The sequence below is a fragment of the Plasmodium falciparum genome, assembly GCF_000002765.6.
Source record: "Plasmodium falciparum 3D7 genome assembly, chromosome: 13".
NCBI classification, from domain to species: Eukaryota; Apicomplexa; class Aconoidasida; order Haemosporida; family Plasmodiidae; genus Plasmodium; species Plasmodium falciparum.
Window position 1 is genome coordinate 607,145 of NC_004331.3, and position 22,856 is coordinate 630,000.

Consider the following 22,856-nt stretch of genomic DNA (forward strand, 5'->3'; position numbering starts at 1 on the left):
TTTACATATTTATTAATCCTTTATAAGCCCTTTTGTAATATTTGCCTATGTTGTACTGACATTTTTTTAAGTACTTTAATTCTTCCATATATTATTATTATTATTATTATTATATATATATATATAATTTTTATTTTCCTAATCTACTTTTCCATTTTATTTTACAATTAATAAGTTAAATACAATTATATTTTTTATTTTTTATATTTTTTTTTTTCTCTTAAAGTAAAATATTTGATTTGTAAAAAAAAAAATTGCTGTCAAAAATTCGAATGTATATATTTACATAATATATTTATTTTGATCTGAGCAAATATATAAAATTAATATATAAAACAAAAACTGATTTAATATGTTATGTAAATATATATATATATATATATATATATATTTATTTATTTATATAATATGTTTCCCTTTTGTTAATTATTCATATACTATTTTTAATAATTAATATGATATTTTTGTTATCAAGTGAATACCTGATTTGTTATTTGTAAAACATAATAATTTTAAGATATATATATGTATATGCATAAATAGGAAAAATTTGCCATAAATAATCGTATCCTATATATATATATATATATATATTTCATACATGTGTGCTTGTATTTTTATTCTTGTGTAATTATTAATTTTTTATATGATGAATGAACAAGATTACTTACCAATTGAAATTAAGGATGCTTTAATTTCTTTACATGATGAACATTTCAATTATCAAAAATATTTGAACGTATTAAAGGATTATATATATTTAGATCCAATAAAGAATATTAACACTTTAATTGATTATATTCTTGATAATATTAATAACAGTGATATAGAGAAAAATATTTGTCATTATTTATCAGATGTAATTATATATATACAAGATATAAATAAAATTGTAAATGAAGAAAATAATACTATAGAAGAAAAGTTAGATGAAAATGATTATTCAAATAGTTTATATTATGAAGAATATCGTATAAATGTAAAAGATGAGAAATTAAAAAAATATAATGTAGGTGATTATCGTATAGACCTTATACAAAATTGTACTAGAAATGTAAATTACTTAAAGTTAATGTATATTATTAGTAATGTAATATTACCAAAAAATGGGTATGTTTTATTTATTAATATATTTCATAAACATGAAATTAATTATCAATATAAATTATTATCATTAGAATATTTTGCAAATATTGCAAATAAAATTAATTTAGACAGAGCTAAATATATTGCACAAATCCTTCCACTTATTTTAGAAAAATTCTATAATACCGATGGAGAACCTTATTATAATGATAATATAAATAATATAGATATATTATTATCTATGTGTAAATTTGTTAATATATTATGTGATGAATCTATAAAAGCACAAGAAGATGATAAACAAGATGTTGCATTATATTCAATAGTTGCATTTATTATGAGAATTATTTGCTATCATAGTGTATATTTACCTATTAATAGAAATGTAGAAAAACTAGGTAAATATATTTATTATGATGATATTAATTATAATGAATGTTTAAAAGAATATAGTAATTTAACATGTAATTTATATAAATCAAAAAAACATATCATAATAAAAAATTGTTTATCTTCATTAATATGGAGACTTTCTATTATTAATCCAAACTTACCTAGAACAATAGAAAGAGTTAATATTATTATTCCTAATACAAAAGCATGTGTTCTTGAAAATTCTACTATGGAAATATCTATACTTTGTTATTTAATTTTGATAGAAAGAGTTAATATAAATGCCTTTCCTCTTGTTTTCTCAGAATTATATTTACTTAATTTAATGATTAGAAATAGCTATAATTTAATTTTATGTGTCTCCAAAGCAAAGGAAAGTTTACGTGATAGTTTACTTATTAAAGCATATCATTTTATTCTCGTGTGCTGCTTTTTATCGAAATCTATTTATAGAAAAAATAAAGAATATTATACTAATATTTATAAATTTAAATGGAGACCTTATGATTTCCTTAAATTAATATATGAAACCATACATAATTATAATCACTTAAAATTTTATACGAAACATATTTATTATTCTATAAGTAATATTATGAGGAATTTTCAGTGGGACATTTTCTATTCTATATATAACAGATTGATAATTGAATCTTCATCCGACACTGTAAGAAGTATTATATCATCTTATGTAAAGGATGAGCTTTTTAAAAAGATGATCCATGTTATTGAAAGTGTTCAAGATATTGATGTTATAACAGACCAGTCTGTCACTCAAAAAATATTAAAAGCAGAAGGTGCTAACAATTTTGTCCAGGAAAAGAGGATAAATAATAAACATTATTCTTCTACTAATGATTATAATAATAATGATAATAATGATGATATTAAAAATAATAGGGATGATATTAATAAAGAACATATCCCTTATAATATGACTTCTGATATACAATCAAAAAATTCAAAAGAAAATGAAATACATAAATTAGGATGCCAAATAAAAAAAATAGTTCATCAACTGATAGGAGAAGAATCTGTTCTTTTATATATAGATTCCATCACTGTAGCATTAAATATAATAAAAATGATTTTGTTAAATAAAAAGTTTACACAATTTTATAAATATATAATAAATATAGATGAAACATCTACATGTTTCATACAAAATAAAATGAAATATTTTTATGATCAAATAAAGATAGAAAAATCAGTATTATCATATGAAAATCAAAAAAGTAATAATTCCATAACACAAATAAATGATAATAAGGATATTTTACATACTGAGCAAAATTTAAATACTACTTTTAATAATATTAACATGAACAAACTGGATATTGTTCTTATGCTTTTATCCGATATAGAAAAAAGCATAACAGAAATTAAGCAAAATGTAAACGCAAACACAAACACAAATACAAAAGGTTAATATATATATATATATATATATATATATATATATATATATATATATGTTTATTTATATATATATTTATTTGTATATGTTTTATTTTCTCTTTGTTTTTTTTCATATAACAATATATACTTTTTAACATTATTTTATGTTATAAACAATTTTAAAAAATATAATATATATATATATATATATATATATATATATATTTTCATATGTGGTGAAAAAAATTATTTTTAATATATCCATATTTAAAATTATTCCTCATAACATTCTCAAACACATACGTTTATAATACTTTTTGTGTATAATGAAACAAATATATAATGGACATCCACATATTATGCTTATTTAATTTTATTTTAAGTTATACATATTCTTTTTGTAAAAAAATAAAATAATAATTAAAAATTTTTTTTTTTTTTTTTTCTATAAAAATATATAATAAACATTACCTAATGGTAACATATATATTCTATTAATGTAATAATTTTTATTAATACTAAAAAAGGAATATCTTTAGATAATTCGATTTTCCATATGATTATGAAAAATAAATATTATTTATATATAATTAACATGTTATTTAGGAAACATGTAGGTTTTCTTTTATAAATGTAAAAGTTTATAATTAAAATAAATATATAAGAATATAACAAATTAAAACTTTTCTTTTGATATATATATATATATATATATATTATATATGTATGTTTTTTTTTGGTTTTTTCTCCTTTATATTTGTAGGTGTATATTTTTTCTTATACCTTAACGGTTCATACATACCTATTCATACTTTTTTACCCTTTTAAGTTGAAATTTTTTATTTTTTAATATTATTATTATATTTTTTTTGTATTATGTGTAAAAAAAAAGAAAGGAGAAGGATACTTTAAATTATTGTTGAATTGTAACTTATAAATTAACCATAATGGTTTATAAATAAATAAATAAATATATATATATATATATATATATATATATATATATATAAATATGTGTTATAAGATTATACTATTAGATTTAGTATATTGGATAATCAAAATGTTTATTTGAAAAAATATGCAAAATATAATAAGAAAACATTAAATATATAATATATATATATATATATATATATATATATATACATATATATATACATATATTTATATTTTCATGTGTGTACTATTATATGACATTTCATATGATTTCGTTCAATTTGTTTTCGCTTTTGGTTTTTCTTTTCTCTTCTTTTCTTTTCTTTTATTTTTTTTATTTCTGTTACCTACGCTTCATTATAAATTAATATAATATGAATAATGAACCTACAAATAATGATAAGAATTATTTAAAAAATATATTTAATTGTACTGATAAGAAAATAATATTATTTAAATCTTACTTAAAAAACAAATTAGATATTGATTCTTTTACTTTAGGTGAATATTGTTTTAAACATGATGAGAAGTTCCAGAGAAGTGTGTTATCAAATATCTTAAAAGAACAAATAATAAGTAAGAAGGATAAGAATAAATTACATTTAATAAATGAAATAATAATAGATACATCATTTTTTAAAGAGAATTATGATTTTCAATATTTTTTAGAAAATGTTTTATTATTAGAAGATTTAGTTTTAAAAAAGTTGGATAATAAATTAAATGATGAGGATTTTATATTTAAAGAAAATAAAAAAGTATCTATAAATAATTGGAAAGAATGTTATAGTCATATTAAGAAAAAATTAAATATCAAAGGTATGGATGAAAAAAGTAAGATATATAATAATTCTATTTTATTATTTAATTCTACTAAATTTTCCTATGATGATATAAATTGTTGTGATTCTTTTTATGGTTTAAAAGTATGGGATATATTATTTAATTATGTATCATTCGATTTTTTAAATTATTTATTGTCTAATACACTTATATTTATATCTGACTACTTTTTTATCAATACAAATAATAATTTTAAAACATATGTAAAGTCATCTTACTTTATTAAAATTGCAGAAATACAATTAAATTATCAAGATGCTCAAAATATAGAAAGAAATATTTTTTCAAAAAAAAAAAATTTATATTATAAAAATACAAAACTAGTAAAATTAACATATCAAAAAAAAAGCATCAAGGATAGTACAACACCAAATTTAACCATCCAAAAAAAAAAAAAAAAAAAAAAAAAAAAAAAATTCAGTAAAAATATAAATACAAATGAACATATAAATATAAATATAAATAATTATATATATAATACATTAAATCAAAACAATGAAGTCAATCAATATAATGTTAATCATCTCAATATGGATAAAAATATTACCTACAAAGAAAAGGAGTCGCAGAATTATACCATCAATAATAATTTATTAAATGATCAACTTTTATATTATAATAAAACATATCAGAATAATGTAAATACACATATTTATTCAAATGATAATAAAACGCCTATTATTGCTAACCAGTGTATAGATATACATAACCGTGTAAGTGATCCGACAAGGAAAAATATATTTTATCATAGTATAAACAGCCTTTCGTATGAAGCAAGTTTGAATATTTTTCATTATAATAATCTGACACAACATACAACATATATAGATACACCAAATAAAAGTCAAACATGTATAAATAGTCCTATGCAACATGAAATAGATGAACATTCAAATAATGAATTGAAAAATCAAAAATGTACTCAATATGAATATGTAGATAACGTATGCACAACGAATAAAAATATATCAAACGATAATATAAGTGATAAATGTATTACTACTAAAAATATACCTCTAAAATATCATATTAATAAAAAATATAAATACTTATTAAAAAAAAAATACCATACAATGTACACAAATAATGATCATTCATATGGAAAGTATTTGTATCTTGTTCAGTGCAGTGGTCGAATTTTAAAAAATGACTTTTTTAAGGACATGAAACAAATACAAGAAGAAAGAAAGAAATATACATCAAATATTAAGATCAACAGTGAATATACCAATAATATAATAATTAACAACAACAACAACAACAACAATAATAATAATAATAATAACAATAATGTGCATGGTTTTGGACATATAAACAATTTGTTCTCTTCTAACGAATTTCCATCTTCTAACATTTCAAGCTGTACTAATTACACAGAAAAAAATGATAAATTAACACACATAAGGGAAACTTCCTTACTAATAACAGAAAATTCTTCAAAAAAAGATAAGCTGTTACCAGAAATAGATTTCTTTTCTGAGGATAGAAAGGAGAAATCATCATCGGTTGGTTATGACATAAAAAAAAAGAATGATAGTAATATTAAAAGATTTCATAATAAAATAAACAGAACGAAAGAAGAAAAAAAAAAAAAATGGAATAAAATAATAATCAATAGAAACAACATTTTACAACACAATACAACTAATAAATGTAAAACCTTTCTATTTAATAAACACATAATATTTGATAAAATAGAAAATAATAATATTCCTTTATTTATTTATGATTTATTAAACTATATATTTAAATCAGATCAAACATATTTTTATCATAATAATTTTATAGATGAATATAAGCAGAAAATATGTAAACAAATAAAATGTTCAACCAAAAAAAATGACATATCTCATATAATTACATCGAGGAAAGAAAATCATTTATTTCATGTACAAAAACTTGAAAATAATTATAAACATCCAAATATAAATAAACAGCTAAGAAAGACGAAAATCTTGAAATATGTATATAATTATTTTAAGGAATTTATTAATAATGTAATTAATACAAAATTTGGTAAAATATATAGGAAATTTTTTCCTCGAAAACATATATTAAATAAGATACATAAAATATTTAAAATTATAAGATTACAAATAATAAAAAAATATCGTATTATAAATATACGAATGAATCGAAAATTTATTAAACAAAAAGTATATGATACATTTTTTAAAAATTATGATTTCTTATCATTTTCATTTAAAACGTATAAGATTATTAATTTTATGGTATATATAACCAAAAAATGTATACCTATCAAATTATTAGGTAGTAAGCATAATTTCAAAATATTTTTAAAAAATGTAAAAAAATTTTTGTTATTTAATTATAAAGAAAGTTTTTCGTTAAATCAAGTAATGAAAAATATTAAGGTAAAAAATATATTTCAAAAAAAAATAAGTAAATATAATATAAAAAATAGAATTTTATTAAAGAATATATTTGATAACAACTATGAAAACAAAATTTTACATAGAAATAATAAGGAAATCATAACAAATATAAATGATAACATAAAAATATATAATAAAAAAAATGATAATTTAAATAATTCATTTAAAATAAAAACAACGTTATTCAATAAATTGAGGAGAAAATATTTCAATAAAATTAAAAAAATTAATATAGCTATACAAAAAAGACATCTTATGAATAGATTAATATATTTCCTTTTTAATTATTTTATTATGCCACTAATTAGAAGATTTTTTTTTCTAACCAAATCTGAGCAAACCTTACATAAAACAATTTTCTTTGATAGAAAAATTTGGAATCATTTTACGAAAATTTCGAACTTTTGTCTTTACCATCAAATTTTTAGGAATAAAAAGTTAAAAAAAAGAAATGAACCCAAAATGGATTATGTACAAAATATGTTCAATGTGAAGAAAAAAGGTGAAAAAATAAAAACAAATAAATATATATTTATTAAGAAAATGAAAAAAAAGAGCACTAATAAATGTATTAATAATAAATTTTCCAAAAAATGTATCCCTAAAAAAAAAAAAAAAAATTTATATAACATCACACGTCATAATAATATATTTATTAAAAAGGATATGGAAAAAAAATCAAAAACTAACAATTTAATTAATAAAAGTATAGATAATTTATACAAATTAAAGGAAATTAACAAAAAAAGTGTTAGACCATATATTAAAAAATTTTACTATAAAATAAAAAAGAAATATTTTGCTCTAAAAAAAATGTATATTCATATGAGAATGGCAAAAGAAGAAAAAAGTAACATAAAATTAGAAAGAGCATTCAAACATTTTTTTATTTTTGCTCAAGAAAAAGAACACATATTGAAATATTTTAGTTCCCATTTTTTTCAAAATAGAAAGATAAATTATGGTAAACGATTTAATAAACTAATACATCGAATAAAAAATATAATAATAAAGCAAAACAGTGGAATTGTTAAAAATAAGGATAAGACATTTTTACATTTAATCAAAAATAAAAGTAACAAAAATAACAATAACAAGAAGAAGAACAAAAATAATTATAACAATAATAATATTAATAATAACAATAATAATAATAACAATAATAATATTAATAATAATAATAACAACAAATGTAAACTATCAAATTCCAAAAGGTATAATATAAGAAATAATAATAATAATAAAAAGGCTAAAAATAATGAGAAGAACAATATTGATGATTCCAATTTAGAAAAAAAAAAAAAAAAAATATACATATATAAAATAAAAAATATTATAGAGAAAAGAAATTTTATGTTAAAATTAAATTCAATCAATCATTTTATATCTAAAAAGTTAAGAATTAATTGGATACCAAAAAAAAAAGGATTAAGACCTTTAATTAATTTGTCTACTTTAAATGTGCCAGAAATTGTCAAGCAACGAATTTTTGAAATTTTGAAAAGTAAAAAAAGCAGTGAATTTTATTTCCATAATATTTTGAATAATTTAGAAAGAGAAAAGAAAGATAAAAATATAAAGAAAAGGAAAAAATATAATAAAAAAAATTTTAACCCTGTATCATTAAACAATATATGTAATTTTTCCCTTAAATGTTTAGGTAATATGAGACATAATAATAATTCCTTATTTAAAAATACATTAACGAAAACAGGAGAAATAGAATTAAAATTAAAAAAATGGTTACATTATTTAAAAAATTGGTTTTATAAAAAAAAAAGAATGAAAAAGTATATTAAAAATAAATTAAAAAACAATAAAAAGATATATGCATATATATGTATTGGAGATTTCTCAAACTGTTATGAACATATAAATCATAATTATTTATTCAAGATTTTAAAAAATTTCTTTGATAATATAAATAATTTTGAATTTATTTATTTATTTAAAAGATCTTTTAGATTATATAATAAAAATTTAAATAATTCCTTTTTATCCTATTACCCAGTTAATGTAAAATCTTTTGGTTTACATTATATAAGAAACTTACGAGAGCTTATAATAAAGTCACATCTGAATGATAATCATCACTTTTTATTAAATCAAATGTTTAAAACCAAATCAAAATCGGATTTATACATTTTTGCCGATTCATATAAAAGTCTGCAAGTGGACAAAAGGGATATTTTCATGACTATAATAACTGTTATTAGATATTACTACCTCAATATATATTTTAGTATAAAAGAATTTAAACTTAATAGGAAAAATATTTTCTATTTTCAAATATTTCAGGAAAATCAAATGAAGGGTGTTTATTTGAGTGTCCGTGATAAGAAAAGGGTTGAAAATATTAAAAAATGGTATTTAAACAGCATGAAAAAAATAAATCACGACGAAATACTAGAAAGTTTAAAAAATTCATCCATAAATATAAATAATAAAAACTTTATGATATGTACCAATCATGAGCAAGATACAGAAGAAAAAGGAAATACACAAAATAAGGAGAAGCATGATATTTATATTGGACCAATATATAATAATTCGTTCGACAGTACAACAACAACACATAGTAGTAATAATTATAAAGGGAATAATATCCATGTGAGTGGGGATTATAAGAATGATGGGCTATTACATAAAGGTAATAATAGTATGAATGAATGTTATGTGAAGGACATAAAATGTAATAATAATAATAATAATAATAATAATAACAACAACAATAATATTAATAATAGTTATAATAAATTAAATTGTGTTACGAATAATAGCAAAAATGACATAATTAAATACCACAAAACTATCGACACAGATAATAGTAAAAATCATACATACTTTAAAAATAAATTCCTAAATTTTTTGGATAAAAAAATTATTAGTAATATATATGGCTTACCACAAGGTTTTAGCTTATCTAATATATTGTGCTCCCTATATTATGCATATTTAGATAAAAATGAAGAATTTCAAAATTTATTATATTCAGAAAAACAAATCAATAATAAATATTTCTTAGCAAATGGAACTTGTAATTATTTCAATTTAAATTCACTCATACTCCGATTTATTGATGACTTTTTATTTATAACTCTTAATAAAAAAAATATTAAAATATTTAAAAACTTACTATTAAAAAAAAAAATATGGGGAAGTAATATTAATTCATCCAAAACCAAAATCTTCAAAATACCACTTATATATAAAAATGATTTACTAATATATAATTTTCAAAATAAATACCAACAAAAAAAAAAATACAAAATAAAAAATAAAAAAAAAATACAAAGTGTGAGGAACAAACGGATACATAATCAGCTAGTCAATGCTAATAAAAAAAAACACACATCTGTACAAAAAGATAAAATAAATAAATATATAAATCTCATACATCCAACAATACAAAAAAATGATTCTGTCTTGTCTTCTAATTCTATTATGAATTTTGAAAGGATATATAATAAAGAAAGTCATAAAAGTAACAGTTCAATACGTACGGATATTCCGAATAGTGTTGTAAATGACGATATAGAATATAATCAAAAAAGTGATAATAATTCTTACAGTACTAATAATTTATACAACAATATAAATATGACTCAAAATGGTGATAATAATAATGTTAATATTTTTAAACATGTACAAAATGATTCTTTTCAATGTTTTAATAGTAACAACTTATATATTGAAAAGGATATAAAAGAAAATAATATTTCACAAATCAACAGAAAGTTATGTTCTAAAAGAAATTTTACAAAAAAAAGTAGAAAAATAAATACTTTGACATATTTACAAATTGATAAAGTTATAAAAATCCTAAAATGTAAGAAGAAATATATAAAACATATAAAAAAGATGAAGTATATGAATAATTTTCAAAATTTTAAAAAATTAAAAAAATTACAAAAATTTCATAATGCCTCTTTTGAATTAAAAATTAATAAAATTAATAAAAATATTAGACGATTGAATAAATTAAAAAAACGTAAAAATCATTCTATAAACATTACTCCTGTTACTTCTATAGAATGGTTAAATAATTCATACACATTTGATTTTATAAATAATTCTATACAAAGCACTTCATATCCATGGAAAAATAAATGTGATGCTACTATTAGAAATCATTTACATCTACATAATGTTATTATAGATAAAAATAATAAAACTTATTTTATGAAAAACCTAGTTGAAAATAGAATTGTACGAAATATTATATCCAAACAAAAAAAATGTCAATCCTTATATAAGAATAAGCAAAATGTATATTTCTGTTATAAAAATAATTTTAGCTTATTAAAATCATCTATATTAAAATTCATCTGTTGTATTAAAACACTCAAAAAAATGTTTAATGCATTTACAAATTCTACATATAACACAAAATTTATATTATTTCTCATATCGTATATGAATAAAATGTTAATAAAAAATAAAAAACTCAAATTTGTCAAATTGTTTTTAATTCAAACAGCAATCGAAGCCTTCCGTTATGCCAGAATTTTTAATCAGCAGGATTCCTTTTATCCGTGTCTCCAACATTTCAGGAAAATCAAAAAAAGATTAATTAACAAATACAAAATTGGACATAACAAAAATTTATTGCGAGAATTTTTTTTCCTGTTTAATTTTATCAAGAAAGAGTTGTATAATTCATGGCCTTACATGTTCAAAATAAAAAATTAAAAAAAAAAAAAAAAAAAAAAAAAATATATATATATATATATATATATATATATATAAGTATAAACGTTGTTTATATTAATATGTCCAACTTATAAAGTTATATAATTATTAATTTTGTTCATATTTTACTTAATATTAATTTTATACATTCTATTATTTTTTTTTTTTTTTGCATTTGTATTTGTTTTTAAATATATATTGATTTTGGATTGACATATTTTTTTTTTATTTTTTCTTTTTTTTTATAATCTTGGCTTGGTGTCCAAACATAGATTGGATATTTTTTTCAGAGCCTGCAACTTTCCACGTGAACCTACCCTAATATTTACCAATCCTTTTTTATTAATATTATAAAGGGTATGTGATATATTCTTGTAATAATTTGGCTTGAAACCATACTGATAAGAACTTGGTTCTCCAGATTTTTTATAAAGCAAAAATGGATATGGTTCGAGAACTCTTGAAGCTCTCCATTTGAATGGTCTAATATTACTATAATAATTTTTATATTTTCTTCTTATAATTCCATGATATTTTTTAAATGAAATTTTATTATGCCTTCTACAAAAATAAATAACATTAGATGGTATTTCTAATAATCTTCTATTAACCATATTCCAATATTTTGGTGCAGGCATTACTTTTTTATGTGGTAAATAATTTCTTGAAACTTCTTCAAGAGCCTCACTATATATTTTACATGTATTGTAATCTTTATCAACAAATGATATAGAATTTATATTATATAATGGAATGGTACTTCTTAGTTGTAATAATGATTCAACACATTCCTCAAGTAATATATTACTAGATTGATTCGGACTATATCCATATATACCTGCTGAGATATCCGGTAATATTATAGAAGATATACATAACTCATTCAATTGTTTTAAAGCATTAGAAAAGCAATATCTTAACTTATTTGATGAAATATATGAATTACCCTGCCATACATATGGCATTATTAAAAATGCTAATAATTTCACTTTTTTACTAACATTATGTGGTTTACTTAATATAATATCACCAATTTGTAATGTTTTTGATCCTTCATATAATTCTTTAAATTTTTGTTCTCCATTTATTTCTAAAGATGATTGTACATATTCTTCCTTATGCTCATTCAATATATCAATTCTTCTTTTTATTAAATTTTTAATTGATAGAATTATCTCTTTAACTAATTCGGGACCCCCTTTATTTAATATAAACGAACCAAAACCACTCATAGGTATGAAATTAGAAACCATAGGTATTAACATACAATCTGCTTCTTCATCTATAATATCATTATGTATTATTTTAATATTACCAAATTCTTCTAAAGTCATATTTTTCATTTCATATTCATATTTATCCTTAATTTTATTTATATCTAATATTTCCATATCTTCTTCTAATAAACCTTTATTCTCATCATTCTCCTTATTATTTAAAAAAAACATATCATTTATCTCACTTTTCATGTTAGGAAATATTTCTTTCATTACACTTCTATTCTTCCCTTCTAATATATCGAGAGATTTCGTATAATCTATATGATATTTTAATGCTCTTTCGTTTATTGTTTTCAACCTCTTGGTTAAATAGGAACTACCAAAATAACGTTTCCCCATAAAAAAAAATCTTAACATTTTTATATATACCCATAATAATATACAAATAAATAAATATATATATATATATATATATGTATCAGTCAATACTACATGGGGTTAATTATAGAAAAATATATTAAAAATATATTTATATATTATTATAAATACTATATATATATTATTTTGATCTAAAATGACAGGACATTATATATAGGTACATTGTATCTACTAATAATAAACAGAATTACAATATTTTTTTATATATTATATCTTAGCATATATTATTATTATTCGCTTTTGTAACCTCGAAAATATGGTTAAAAAAAAAAAAAAATTCATATTATATATATATGTAAGTAGTATATTTTTAATATGTTTATTGATTTATTTTTTTTTTTTTTTTTTTTTTTTTATATTTATTCATTTTTCTTTTGATATTTATCCAAAAGAAATATACTATATATATATGTGTAGTGCTTAATTTATTATGTGCATGATATATACAAAGATGGTATCATTTTAGATATTTTATTCCAAAATGTATATGTAAATATATAATATTATATATATATAATATATTTATATATATGTCCATAAAAAAAAAAAAAAAATACATACATATATATATATATATATATATATATACATATATGTACTACTAAAATGTAAATACATATTATATGAAAATAAAATTAATGTACTAAACATATGATAAAAAAAAAAAAATTAAATTAATATGTTCAGTTATACAAAAAAGGGTTATTATATAGTATCACAGATTACATTATACATTAGTAATATATTTATACTATAATATATTGAGAAGTTTACCATAATATTAATATACCTATATTATACATATAAAAAATTTTCCACCCATTTATATTTAAATTACTTTTAATTATCTAACATTTTCCTATATCCATTTAATTCAAACACTTTTATTATATCTTTTACAAAATTATTATCTAAGTCTTTTACTCCATGTTTTGAAAAAACAAGCGATAGATCAATTGATAAATTATCCATTCCTCCTTCAATATCGGTAATATTATATTCAGGGTTAATGTCTGGATTATTTTTTAATAAATTTCTTAATAAAGCTTCATCTATAAAAAATAAAAAAATATATAAATTATATTTAATCCCGTCAGAATTGTATAAGAACATATTATTAAAATTATTTTTATTATGTTATGTTATATTTTTTTTTTTTTTTTTTATGCTTACCTTCTTTTTTAAAATGTATACTTTCGTCTGTCTTCCTGTTATTATCCAAGAATTTTACACCACCAAAATTTTGATTACACATAAATTTTACCTTAATTGTTACATTATCACTTATTTTGTTCTTAACAAATATCTTTCTTGTAATAGCTGGTACCATATTTTCTATAGATATGTATGAATGCTTTTATATAATAATAAACAATATATAAAATTAAGAAAAAAAAAAAAAAAAAAAAAAAACTAATTTACTATCAATACGATACAAAGATACTAAATAATAAAAAAATATATATAAATCATATATATATTATTTTAATTATAATATTTTATTTTAATTCGAAAAAATATCCATGTGAATTATTATATTTCCAGTGAAATTATATAAATAATATAGAAATAAAAAAGTATGATACAATAAAAAAATATAATTTTTACTACTAATATATATATATATATATATAAAATAAAAACAAAAAAGAAAAAGAAAAATTATTATACACAATATATGTATCATAAAATTATAACATTCTTATTTATTATATATGTTACACATAGAACTGTATATATAAATATATATATTTTATATATGTATATATGGATGTATCACATAAGAAGATACTTTATGGATATTTTTATATATGTTTTTATTTTTTCTTTTATATAGTTTATAATAAAAAGCAAAAAATATGTTTTTAAAAAATACATGAAAAAAGTTTTATTTTTATCAACAAAAATAAGAAAAAATAAAAATATAAGGGAGACAAAAACAATGTTTTTTTTTTTTTTTCTTTTTTTTTTTTTTTTTTTTCCTTTTATTTTTCCTTTTTATTAATATTATATATTAGGATAAAAAGAAAAAAAATTCAAAATAATAAAAAATAATAAAAATAATATATATACATATCACATATATAATTATTGCTAATATATTTTATAACTTTTATGTTTAATAAAATTATATTACACAACTTTTAAACTATAGTTTTTATTTCAAAAAAAGATTTTATATAATATATGTGAACTAATGTTAGAACAACCAATAAAATGATTTGTATTTCCAACCACAGGATTAATTTGGAATTCATTTTTTCATTAAATTGTTTATATAAATCGGACTTCTCCATCATCCGTTCTTGTTCATCAAACACCTCCAAGAACTGTAAAGGATACATAAAAAAATAATAAATAATAAATAAATAAATATATATATATATATATATATATATATTCATTTTAATATTTAATTTCATATAGTTTTATGTATACATAACATTATATATTTTCTTACTTGATCAAATAACTCAGATGTTTTCTCATTTATTTGTTTCACATCGTCTATAGTACTTAATTCAGAGTCATTCACATTATGACTTTCTTTTACTCTTAGTGTAAACATAATTGTTACATCAGAATTTTTCCTATTATCGTAACAGAAGGAATAAACTGCTGCTGCTGGAACCTATTTAAAAGAAAAAAAAAATATATATATATATATATTTATTTATTTATCATTCATGGTAAAAACACATATATATTTAATTCTTCCAAGATCTTGTACAAATAATAAATTACGCTTTTTTTTTTTTTTTTTTGGCTAGCTATTCCTTATTTATTTATTTCATTTTATTTTTGTACCTGAATTTCAAATTTGTCTTGTATTTTTGTTGATTTAAAAACAGGTTCCTTTTTTTTGTCACTTCGATTAAAAATAGATATAATACATGATGCTTTCCTATCCATAAACTCATAAGACCTAAAAAGAACAAATTAGTTAGATAATATATTATATATATATATATATATCATGTACACATATGTACATATGCTATTTATATTCTTTCTAATATTACCCAACAATCATGTTGTTTTTTTCTGGTTTTAATTGAATACAATCTTTTTCATATGGTCCTATATTAAAATGTGTACATTGTATTATTCCAAATAGGAAAAATAGTAATAAAAAGGATAACAAAACAATGTTTTTAAAATAAATCATTTTAAAGTTAATAAAAATATATATATGTTACAAAACGTAGTAATACTTTTGTATACTATTATTCACAAAAATCATTATTCCATATCAAAATAAATAAATAAATATAAATAAATATATATATATAAAAATATATATATATATATATATTATGTAAATATTCCTCTTTTATTATATGTTGTCATATATATTTAATCGTGACATATGTAAAAACAATTTCAAAAAAAAAAAAAATATTAACAAAGATCAAAGAACTAATCCTTTTTTCGAACTTGTACGACTTTCAAATGAAAAGCGTAAATTCATAAAAATATTTAAACACGTTCTTCACCTTGTGATTCATAAACTTATGAACCCTTAATTTATAATAATAAAATATCTAAAGTTTTATCATATAATCACATCCTTATAAATTATAATAATATATATATATCTTCTTTTTATTTTTATAACAAATTAAATTATACGTTAAAAAAAAAAAATTATAAAAAATGATTAAAAAAAAAAAAAAAAAAAAAAAAAAAAAAAAAAAAAAAAATTAGATTCGTATTATATTTTCATAAAAATGAAATGAATAAATATATAAAATAATATAAAATACATTCATATACTTTGAATATATTATATGTATATATATAATAATATATATATCATATTTATTTTTACATATATACCATTTTCTAGTATAGCACATTAAATGGATAAAAAATATATATATGTATATATATACATAATTATTCATTTACTTATATATACATATATATATATATATATGTAATTTATCTTTTTTCTTATTTCTGTTACATAAATATAATATTTTCCTTTTCATGACCCATTCTGGATTAATTACAAATATTGTTTTTTTTTAACGGTAAAATATATATAAATATATATTTATATAATCCTATATTTATATTTAATAATCCATATGCTTATTAATAACATATGTAAAATGATTATGTTACGGGTATATTTTAAAAGTATACAAAGTTATATTAGTAAATATGTATATTTATATGTATAGATTAATTTAGTGTTCATTCAAAAAATATAATTTATAAATTCATATACAATGAAACGAATATTCAGGTTGGTAAGAAGATGCCATTATTCCACTGAAAAAAGGACAAATGGACCTTTGGTATTAGTATCTAATAATCAGAATATTCATTTTAATTTATCTTTAGAAAATTTTCTTTTAAACAATTATAATGATTTACTAAAATATTTAAATATAAATACTATTGAGAAGTTTAATGAACCAATTTTATTTCTATGGAGAAATAACCGATCTATAATTATAGGAAAAAATCAAAATATATGGAGTGAATGTAATTTAAAAAATATAAAAGAAGATGGTGTTTTAGTAGCTCGTCGATTTACTGGTGGAGGTGCCGTTTATCATGACTTAGGAAATGTATGTTTTACATTTTTAAATAATAATATTAATACTTCATCTAATTTCTTAATCATTTTAAATACCTTAAAAAATCATTTTAATATTGAAGCTAAAACTCAGGGAAGAAACGATATTACAGTAAATGATCAAAAATGTTCAGGTTCTGCTTTTAAAAAAATTAAAGATGTATTTTTACATCATGGTACTATATTAATTAATTTGGAAAAAAATATATTAAATAAATATTTAACACCAGACAAAATAAAATATATAAAACATGGTGTTTCTAGTGTTAATGCAAGAACAATTAATTTAAGTGAAATAAATAATAATATTACTTGTGAAAATTTATGTATAGCTTTAATTAAAGAATTCACAAAATTTTATGAACAAAATTATAAAGAAAATATAAATAATATAAAAAATTTAGAAAATAATATAAATAATTCTAATTTCCAGAATAAAGAACAAATTAACATAAACAATACAAATGAAAACAACTTAATAAATAACACCAATATAATACCTAATGATATTACGGTTCATTATATTGATCAAAATAATAATATTACTAAAAATCCTGAATTCCTTAAATATTATAATTTATTAAAGGATTGGGATTGGTGTTATGGAAAAACTCCCAAATTTCAAAATCATATTTGGAAACAATTCACTTTTGGAAAACTAGAATTATTTTTTAATGTATCTAATGGTTTCATAAAAGATGGAAATATTTTCTCAGACTGTTTAGATATTAATCTTATTGATCACCTTAAATCAATTTTTAACAATGATATTAAATATTCAAAAGAAGATATAAGTATTTTTTTTAAAAAATTAAATGTTGAAAATAAAAATTATTTAGACGAAGTTCGTTCATGGATATTACAAGAACTTTAGAAAAGTATTCATGACTTTAAACATAAATGAATAAATATATATATATTATAATATATTTCATTCATAATATCTACTTTGTATTTTTAATATTATTATTGTGTTTGGTTTAATTCTTAATATATTTTTAATTCATATATACATGGGTAAAAGTTTTCAATTGTCGTAAAAGACATACCTTTTTTGTTTTTCTTAATTAAATTACAACTTTTGAATTTGAATAATATATATTTTTAATTGAATTGAATTTTTAGGTTTATATAAAAGTTCACGAATACAAAAAAAAAAAGAAAAAGTAAAAATTTGATATATATACAAAATCATGGACAAAAATATATAGAAACATATATATATATATATATATATATATATGTGTAAATCTTCCATTATATAAATTCTCATGTAACAATTTAAAAAAAAAATAACATAAAACAAAAAAAAAAAAATTTAATTAATAATCTAAAATACTCATTTATTTAATTTTCCCTTTTCGTTTAGATTTTCTTTTAGGTCTTCCTCTTTTTGCTTTACCTTTCTGTTTCTCATCTACTTCATATGTTTTTCCTGTATTTTCTTCATCTTCATATGTTTTTCCTGTATTTTCTTCATCTTCATATGATTTCCCAGTATTTTCTTCACCTTCATTCGATTTTCCCGTATTTTCTTCACCTTCATATGATTTCCCAGTATTTTCTTCACCTTCATATGATTTTCCTGTATTTTCTTCACCTTCATATGATTTCCCAGTGTTTTCTTCACCTTCATATGATTTCCCAGTGTTTTCTTCACCTGCATGTGATTTCGCAATATTTTCTTCACCTTCAAAAAACTTATACATATATTTTTTCTCCTCCTCTTGAACTATATTATTTTTTAAAACTACTTTCTCATTCCCATCTCCAACATATTTTATACTATCATCTGAACTTTCGGTCTTTATCCTTTTGGGGCTTTTTGGATTTTTTTCTTTCATTACCCTTGAATCTTTTTTTATATAATATTTTTCTTGTAAAGTATCTTCCATAGAATTATTCTCATTTATATCATTTTCTAAAACACTTTCTTCATTTTTACAAACCATTAATTTATTATCATCATTTTTATAATCACATTCATTTTGATTTTGTTCATCACGGATATACTTTTTATCTTCCACTATATTATCGTTTTCACTTTTAGGAGAATTATTTTTTTTGTCATCCTTATTTAATTCGTCACTTTTTAAACTATACACTGACATGCTTCTTTTATCACTTTTTTGATTATATACTGATATGCATTTTTTTTCTTCTAAATCATCATTATGATGGCTTGCTGATTTATTCACGATATCATTTTCATATATATTATTTTGATCATCATCTGATTTATTTTTAAAATATTCTTTATTTTTATTTTTGATTATTCTTTTTAATTTATCAAATTCGTCCAACCAATTTTCATCTTTAAATTCTACTTGATAATTGGTGGATTTGATAGCATCAATTTTTTTTTTAATAAATTCTTCTGTATTTTGTTGAAGAATTCTTGTCTTATCATTAAATTTTAAAGGACACCAAAAAATAGTTGGGTAAGTATTAGTACTAATAAAATTTTTCATCTTTTCATAATGACTTATTAAATTTAATTTCATTAATTTATCTTCATCTTGTTTTATACATTCTTCTATCATTTTTATATCCTTAACATATGCGATTATTTTTATTTCAATATCGTCCAATTCAATTTTTTCAAAGTTTCTCTTGACTTCATGTATCTTTTCTTCCACTCTCTTGTTTTGAAGATTATGCATTATAATTTTTTCATCCGTTTTTTCTTGTTCTAAAGCATCTTTGGCTTTTCTCAAATGATCGAATAAACCAATTTGTAACAGTCTCTTATTCCTATTTACAGTTGTTTCGTCTTCTTCTAATTTCGGCTACATAAATAAAAAAAAAAAAAAAAAAAAAAAAAAAAGTGTTAATTTAAATATAAATAAATTATACATATATATATATATATATTTCAGTTAAAATCAAAAACCACTAGCTGTAATTAATATATACATATATATTATGTGAACAAATATTTCATAAACAAAAATAAAATTATATAATCCTTATTCATATATAAATTATAATATATATAATTTTACCCGTTTCTCTATTTTAAATTCAGGTAATTTATCCTATAAAAATAAATAAATATATAAATAAATAAATAAATAAATAAATATATATATATATATATATGTAAATTTCATATGTTGATAATTTGTCTATTCATCCAAATATCACTTAAAATTAAGCATATGTATTACCAAATTTTCATTGGATGATATCCTCTTTTGCTTTATCTTTTTAATATCTTCTACGTTATGATCTAAAAATAATATATATACATTAAATAAATATTCATTATTAATTTGTAAATGCACAAATAAACACACACATATATTTATATATATATAGTTGCATGGAAAAAAAAAGAAAATAAACAAACAAAAATAAACAAAAAAACACATGTAAATTTGAAGAACCCATTACATATTTTTTTTATATTACCTATAGAGAGGTCAGTTAATCTATTCAAATAGTTTACTATTTTTGATCTTATAGCATTTTTCTCAAAATAATTATTTCTTATTTTTAATTTTAATCGTTCTTGTTCTGATAAATATTGTTTCATTGTTATATATAACATATAATATTTTTATATAACTTATATTATCTTCTGAAAATTATCATATCAAAATAACTTTTTTTTTTTTTTTTTTTTTTTTTTTTCTTCTTTAATGCTTTAAATATATGAATTATTGCATTTGTAAATTATCAAATATAATTATATTTTAATTTTTTTCAGTAAAATATCTTTATGGATATTTATAATATTTTATACACTAATGACATATAAGAATATAAATATAAGCTCTTCTCAATGAAAATTATTTTAATGTATTATAAATTATTTAACTCTCTATCATTTACAAGAACAAATTTTTTTTTTTTTTTCTTTTTTTTTTATGGCTTAATTTCTACTTAATATTATGTTTCCTTAAATGCGGATATAAATATAAAAAATGATAATAGAATATAAGGTTTACAAAATAATAATGTTCAATAGTAAAAGAAAAAAAAAAAAAAAAAAAAAAAAAAAGAAATCATAAAAAACTGATAATTATGAAACTAAATATTCATACATGTAAATATAATATATATATATATATATATATTTTTACTATATTTATAAATATTTTCCTTACCTATATAATATGATTAATTTTATTATATTTTAAATACTATCTTTTATATTCTTATGTGTACAAATACATAATAATTTAATTTAAACATTTAAGTTATAGATATATTTGTCATTAACATGTATGCATTTTAAATTAACTATATATAATAAAAGAAAACAAAAAGGGAAACAAGAAGATACATATACACATATGAATACATATTTTTAATTATATTATGTAAATACAATATGGCTGGGTAAAATCAAATAAATAAATAAATTTTGTATATTTTTAAAAGTATATAATTGAAGCAAAATAATAAATATTTATATATAATTCATGTGTGTGAAGAAAAAAAATATATTACTAATATATTAAACAAGGATGTTATTAAGATAAATAAATAAATAAATATATATATATATATATATATATATATATATATACATACCATTAGGCTCTTTTTTTTTTTTTTTTTTTTCTTTTTTAATTATTATTATTTATATGATATATGAAAAATAAGTGCAATATAATTCACTACAATTCTTCATTTCCATTTTGTATATCAGGTATGTCCCTTTTATCCAATATGGTAACTAAACTTTCTCTTGTTAACATTTCTTCCTTCAGTGTCCTTTTTTTGTGTAAGCATTTTCCATTGTATATTAACATTTGATTTTCTTCTTCAATTTTTAAGACTCTCTCCACTTGTTTATGTAACATATCTATCGAATCCATATGATTTAATTCAATGCTCTAAGAAGGATACAAA

General features: G+C 18.8%; 8 protein-coding genes across 8 annotated transcripts in view; 3 read left to right on the forward strand and 5 right to left on the reverse strand.

Moving 5' to 3' along the window:
• Positions 1 to 649: 649 nt before the first annotated feature.
• PF3D7_1314100 (conserved Plasmodium protein, unknown function) lies at positions 650 to 2,908 on the forward strand (the record flags this gene model as incomplete). The annotated part of the gene is made up of 1 exon (XM_001349841.1): positions 650 to 2,908. The coding sequence occupies one exon, from the start codon at positions 650 to 652 to the stop codon at positions 2,906 to 2,908; it is 2,259 nt and encodes a 752-aa protein (XP_001349877.1).
• Positions 2,909 to 4,187: 1,279 nt separating this feature from the next.
• PF3D7_1314200 (telomerase reverse transcriptase) lies at positions 4,188 to 11,744 on the forward strand (the record flags this gene model as incomplete). Its single annotated transcript, XM_001349842.1, has 1 exon — positions 4,188 to 11,744. One exon carries the CDS (start codon positions 4,188 to 4,190, stop codon positions 11,742 to 11,744), a length of 7,557 nt encoding a protein of 2,518 aa, XP_001349878.1.
• Positions 11,745 to 11,986: 242 nt separating this feature from the next.
• PF3D7_1314300 (MACRO domain-containing protein, putative) lies at positions 11,987 to 13,381 on the reverse strand (the record flags this gene model as incomplete). The annotated part of the gene is made up of 1 exon (XM_001349843.1): positions 11,987 to 13,381. One exon carries the CDS (start codon positions 13,379 to 13,381, stop codon positions 11,987 to 11,989), a length of 1,395 nt encoding a protein of 464 aa, XP_001349879.1.
• An 861-nt stretch (positions 13,382 to 14,242) lies between these two features.
• PF3D7_1314400 (conserved protein, unknown function) lies at positions 14,243 to 14,732 on the reverse strand (the record flags this gene model as incomplete). Its single annotated transcript, XM_001349844.1, has 2 exons — positions 14,243 to 14,454; positions 14,576 to 14,732. The coding sequence occupies 2 exons, from the start codon at positions 14,730 to 14,732 to the stop codon at positions 14,243 to 14,245; spliced, it is 369 nt and encodes a 122-aa protein (XP_001349880.1).
• Positions 14,733 to 15,546: 814 nt separating this feature from the next.
• PF3D7_1314500 (transmembrane emp24 domain-containing protein, putative) lies at positions 15,547 to 16,571 on the reverse strand (the record flags this gene model as incomplete). Its single annotated transcript, XM_001349845.1, has 4 exons — positions 15,547 to 15,732; positions 15,864 to 16,034; positions 16,211 to 16,328; positions 16,426 to 16,571. 4 exons carry the CDS (start codon positions 16,569 to 16,571, stop codon positions 15,547 to 15,549), a joined length of 621 nt encoding a protein of 206 aa, XP_001349881.1.
• A 1,069-nt stretch (positions 16,572 to 17,640) lies between these two features.
• On the forward strand, positions 17,641 to 18,867 carry PF3D7_1314600 (lipoate-protein ligase 1; the record flags this gene model as incomplete). The annotated part of the gene is made up of 1 exon (XM_001349846.1): positions 17,641 to 18,867. The coding sequence occupies one exon, from the start codon at positions 17,641 to 17,643 to the stop codon at positions 18,865 to 18,867; it is 1,227 nt and encodes a 408-aa protein (XP_001349882.1).
• Positions 18,868 to 19,336: 469 nt separating this feature from the next.
• PF3D7_1314700 (pinin/SDK/MemA domain-containing protein, putative) lies at positions 19,337 to 21,531 on the reverse strand (the record flags this gene model as incomplete). The annotated part of the gene is made up of 4 exons (XM_001349847.1): positions 19,337 to 20,782; positions 20,999 to 21,031; positions 21,164 to 21,225; positions 21,408 to 21,531. The coding sequence occupies 4 exons, from the start codon at positions 21,529 to 21,531 to the stop codon at positions 19,337 to 19,339; spliced, it is 1,665 nt and encodes a 554-aa protein (XP_001349883.1).
• Positions 21,532 to 22,621: 1,090 nt separating this feature from the next.
• Positions 22,622 to 22,856, reverse strand: part of PF3D7_1314800 (ubiquitin-like protein, putative) — a gene marked incomplete at both ends in the record, with an annotated part of 679 nt that continues 444 nt past the window's right edge. Inside the window, one exon of the mRNA XM_001349848.1 lies at positions 22,622 to 22,840. Within this exon, the coding sequence (XP_001349884.1) occupies positions 22,622 to 22,840 (219 nt within the window). The remainder of the gene's footprint in view (positions 22,841 to 22,856) is intronic.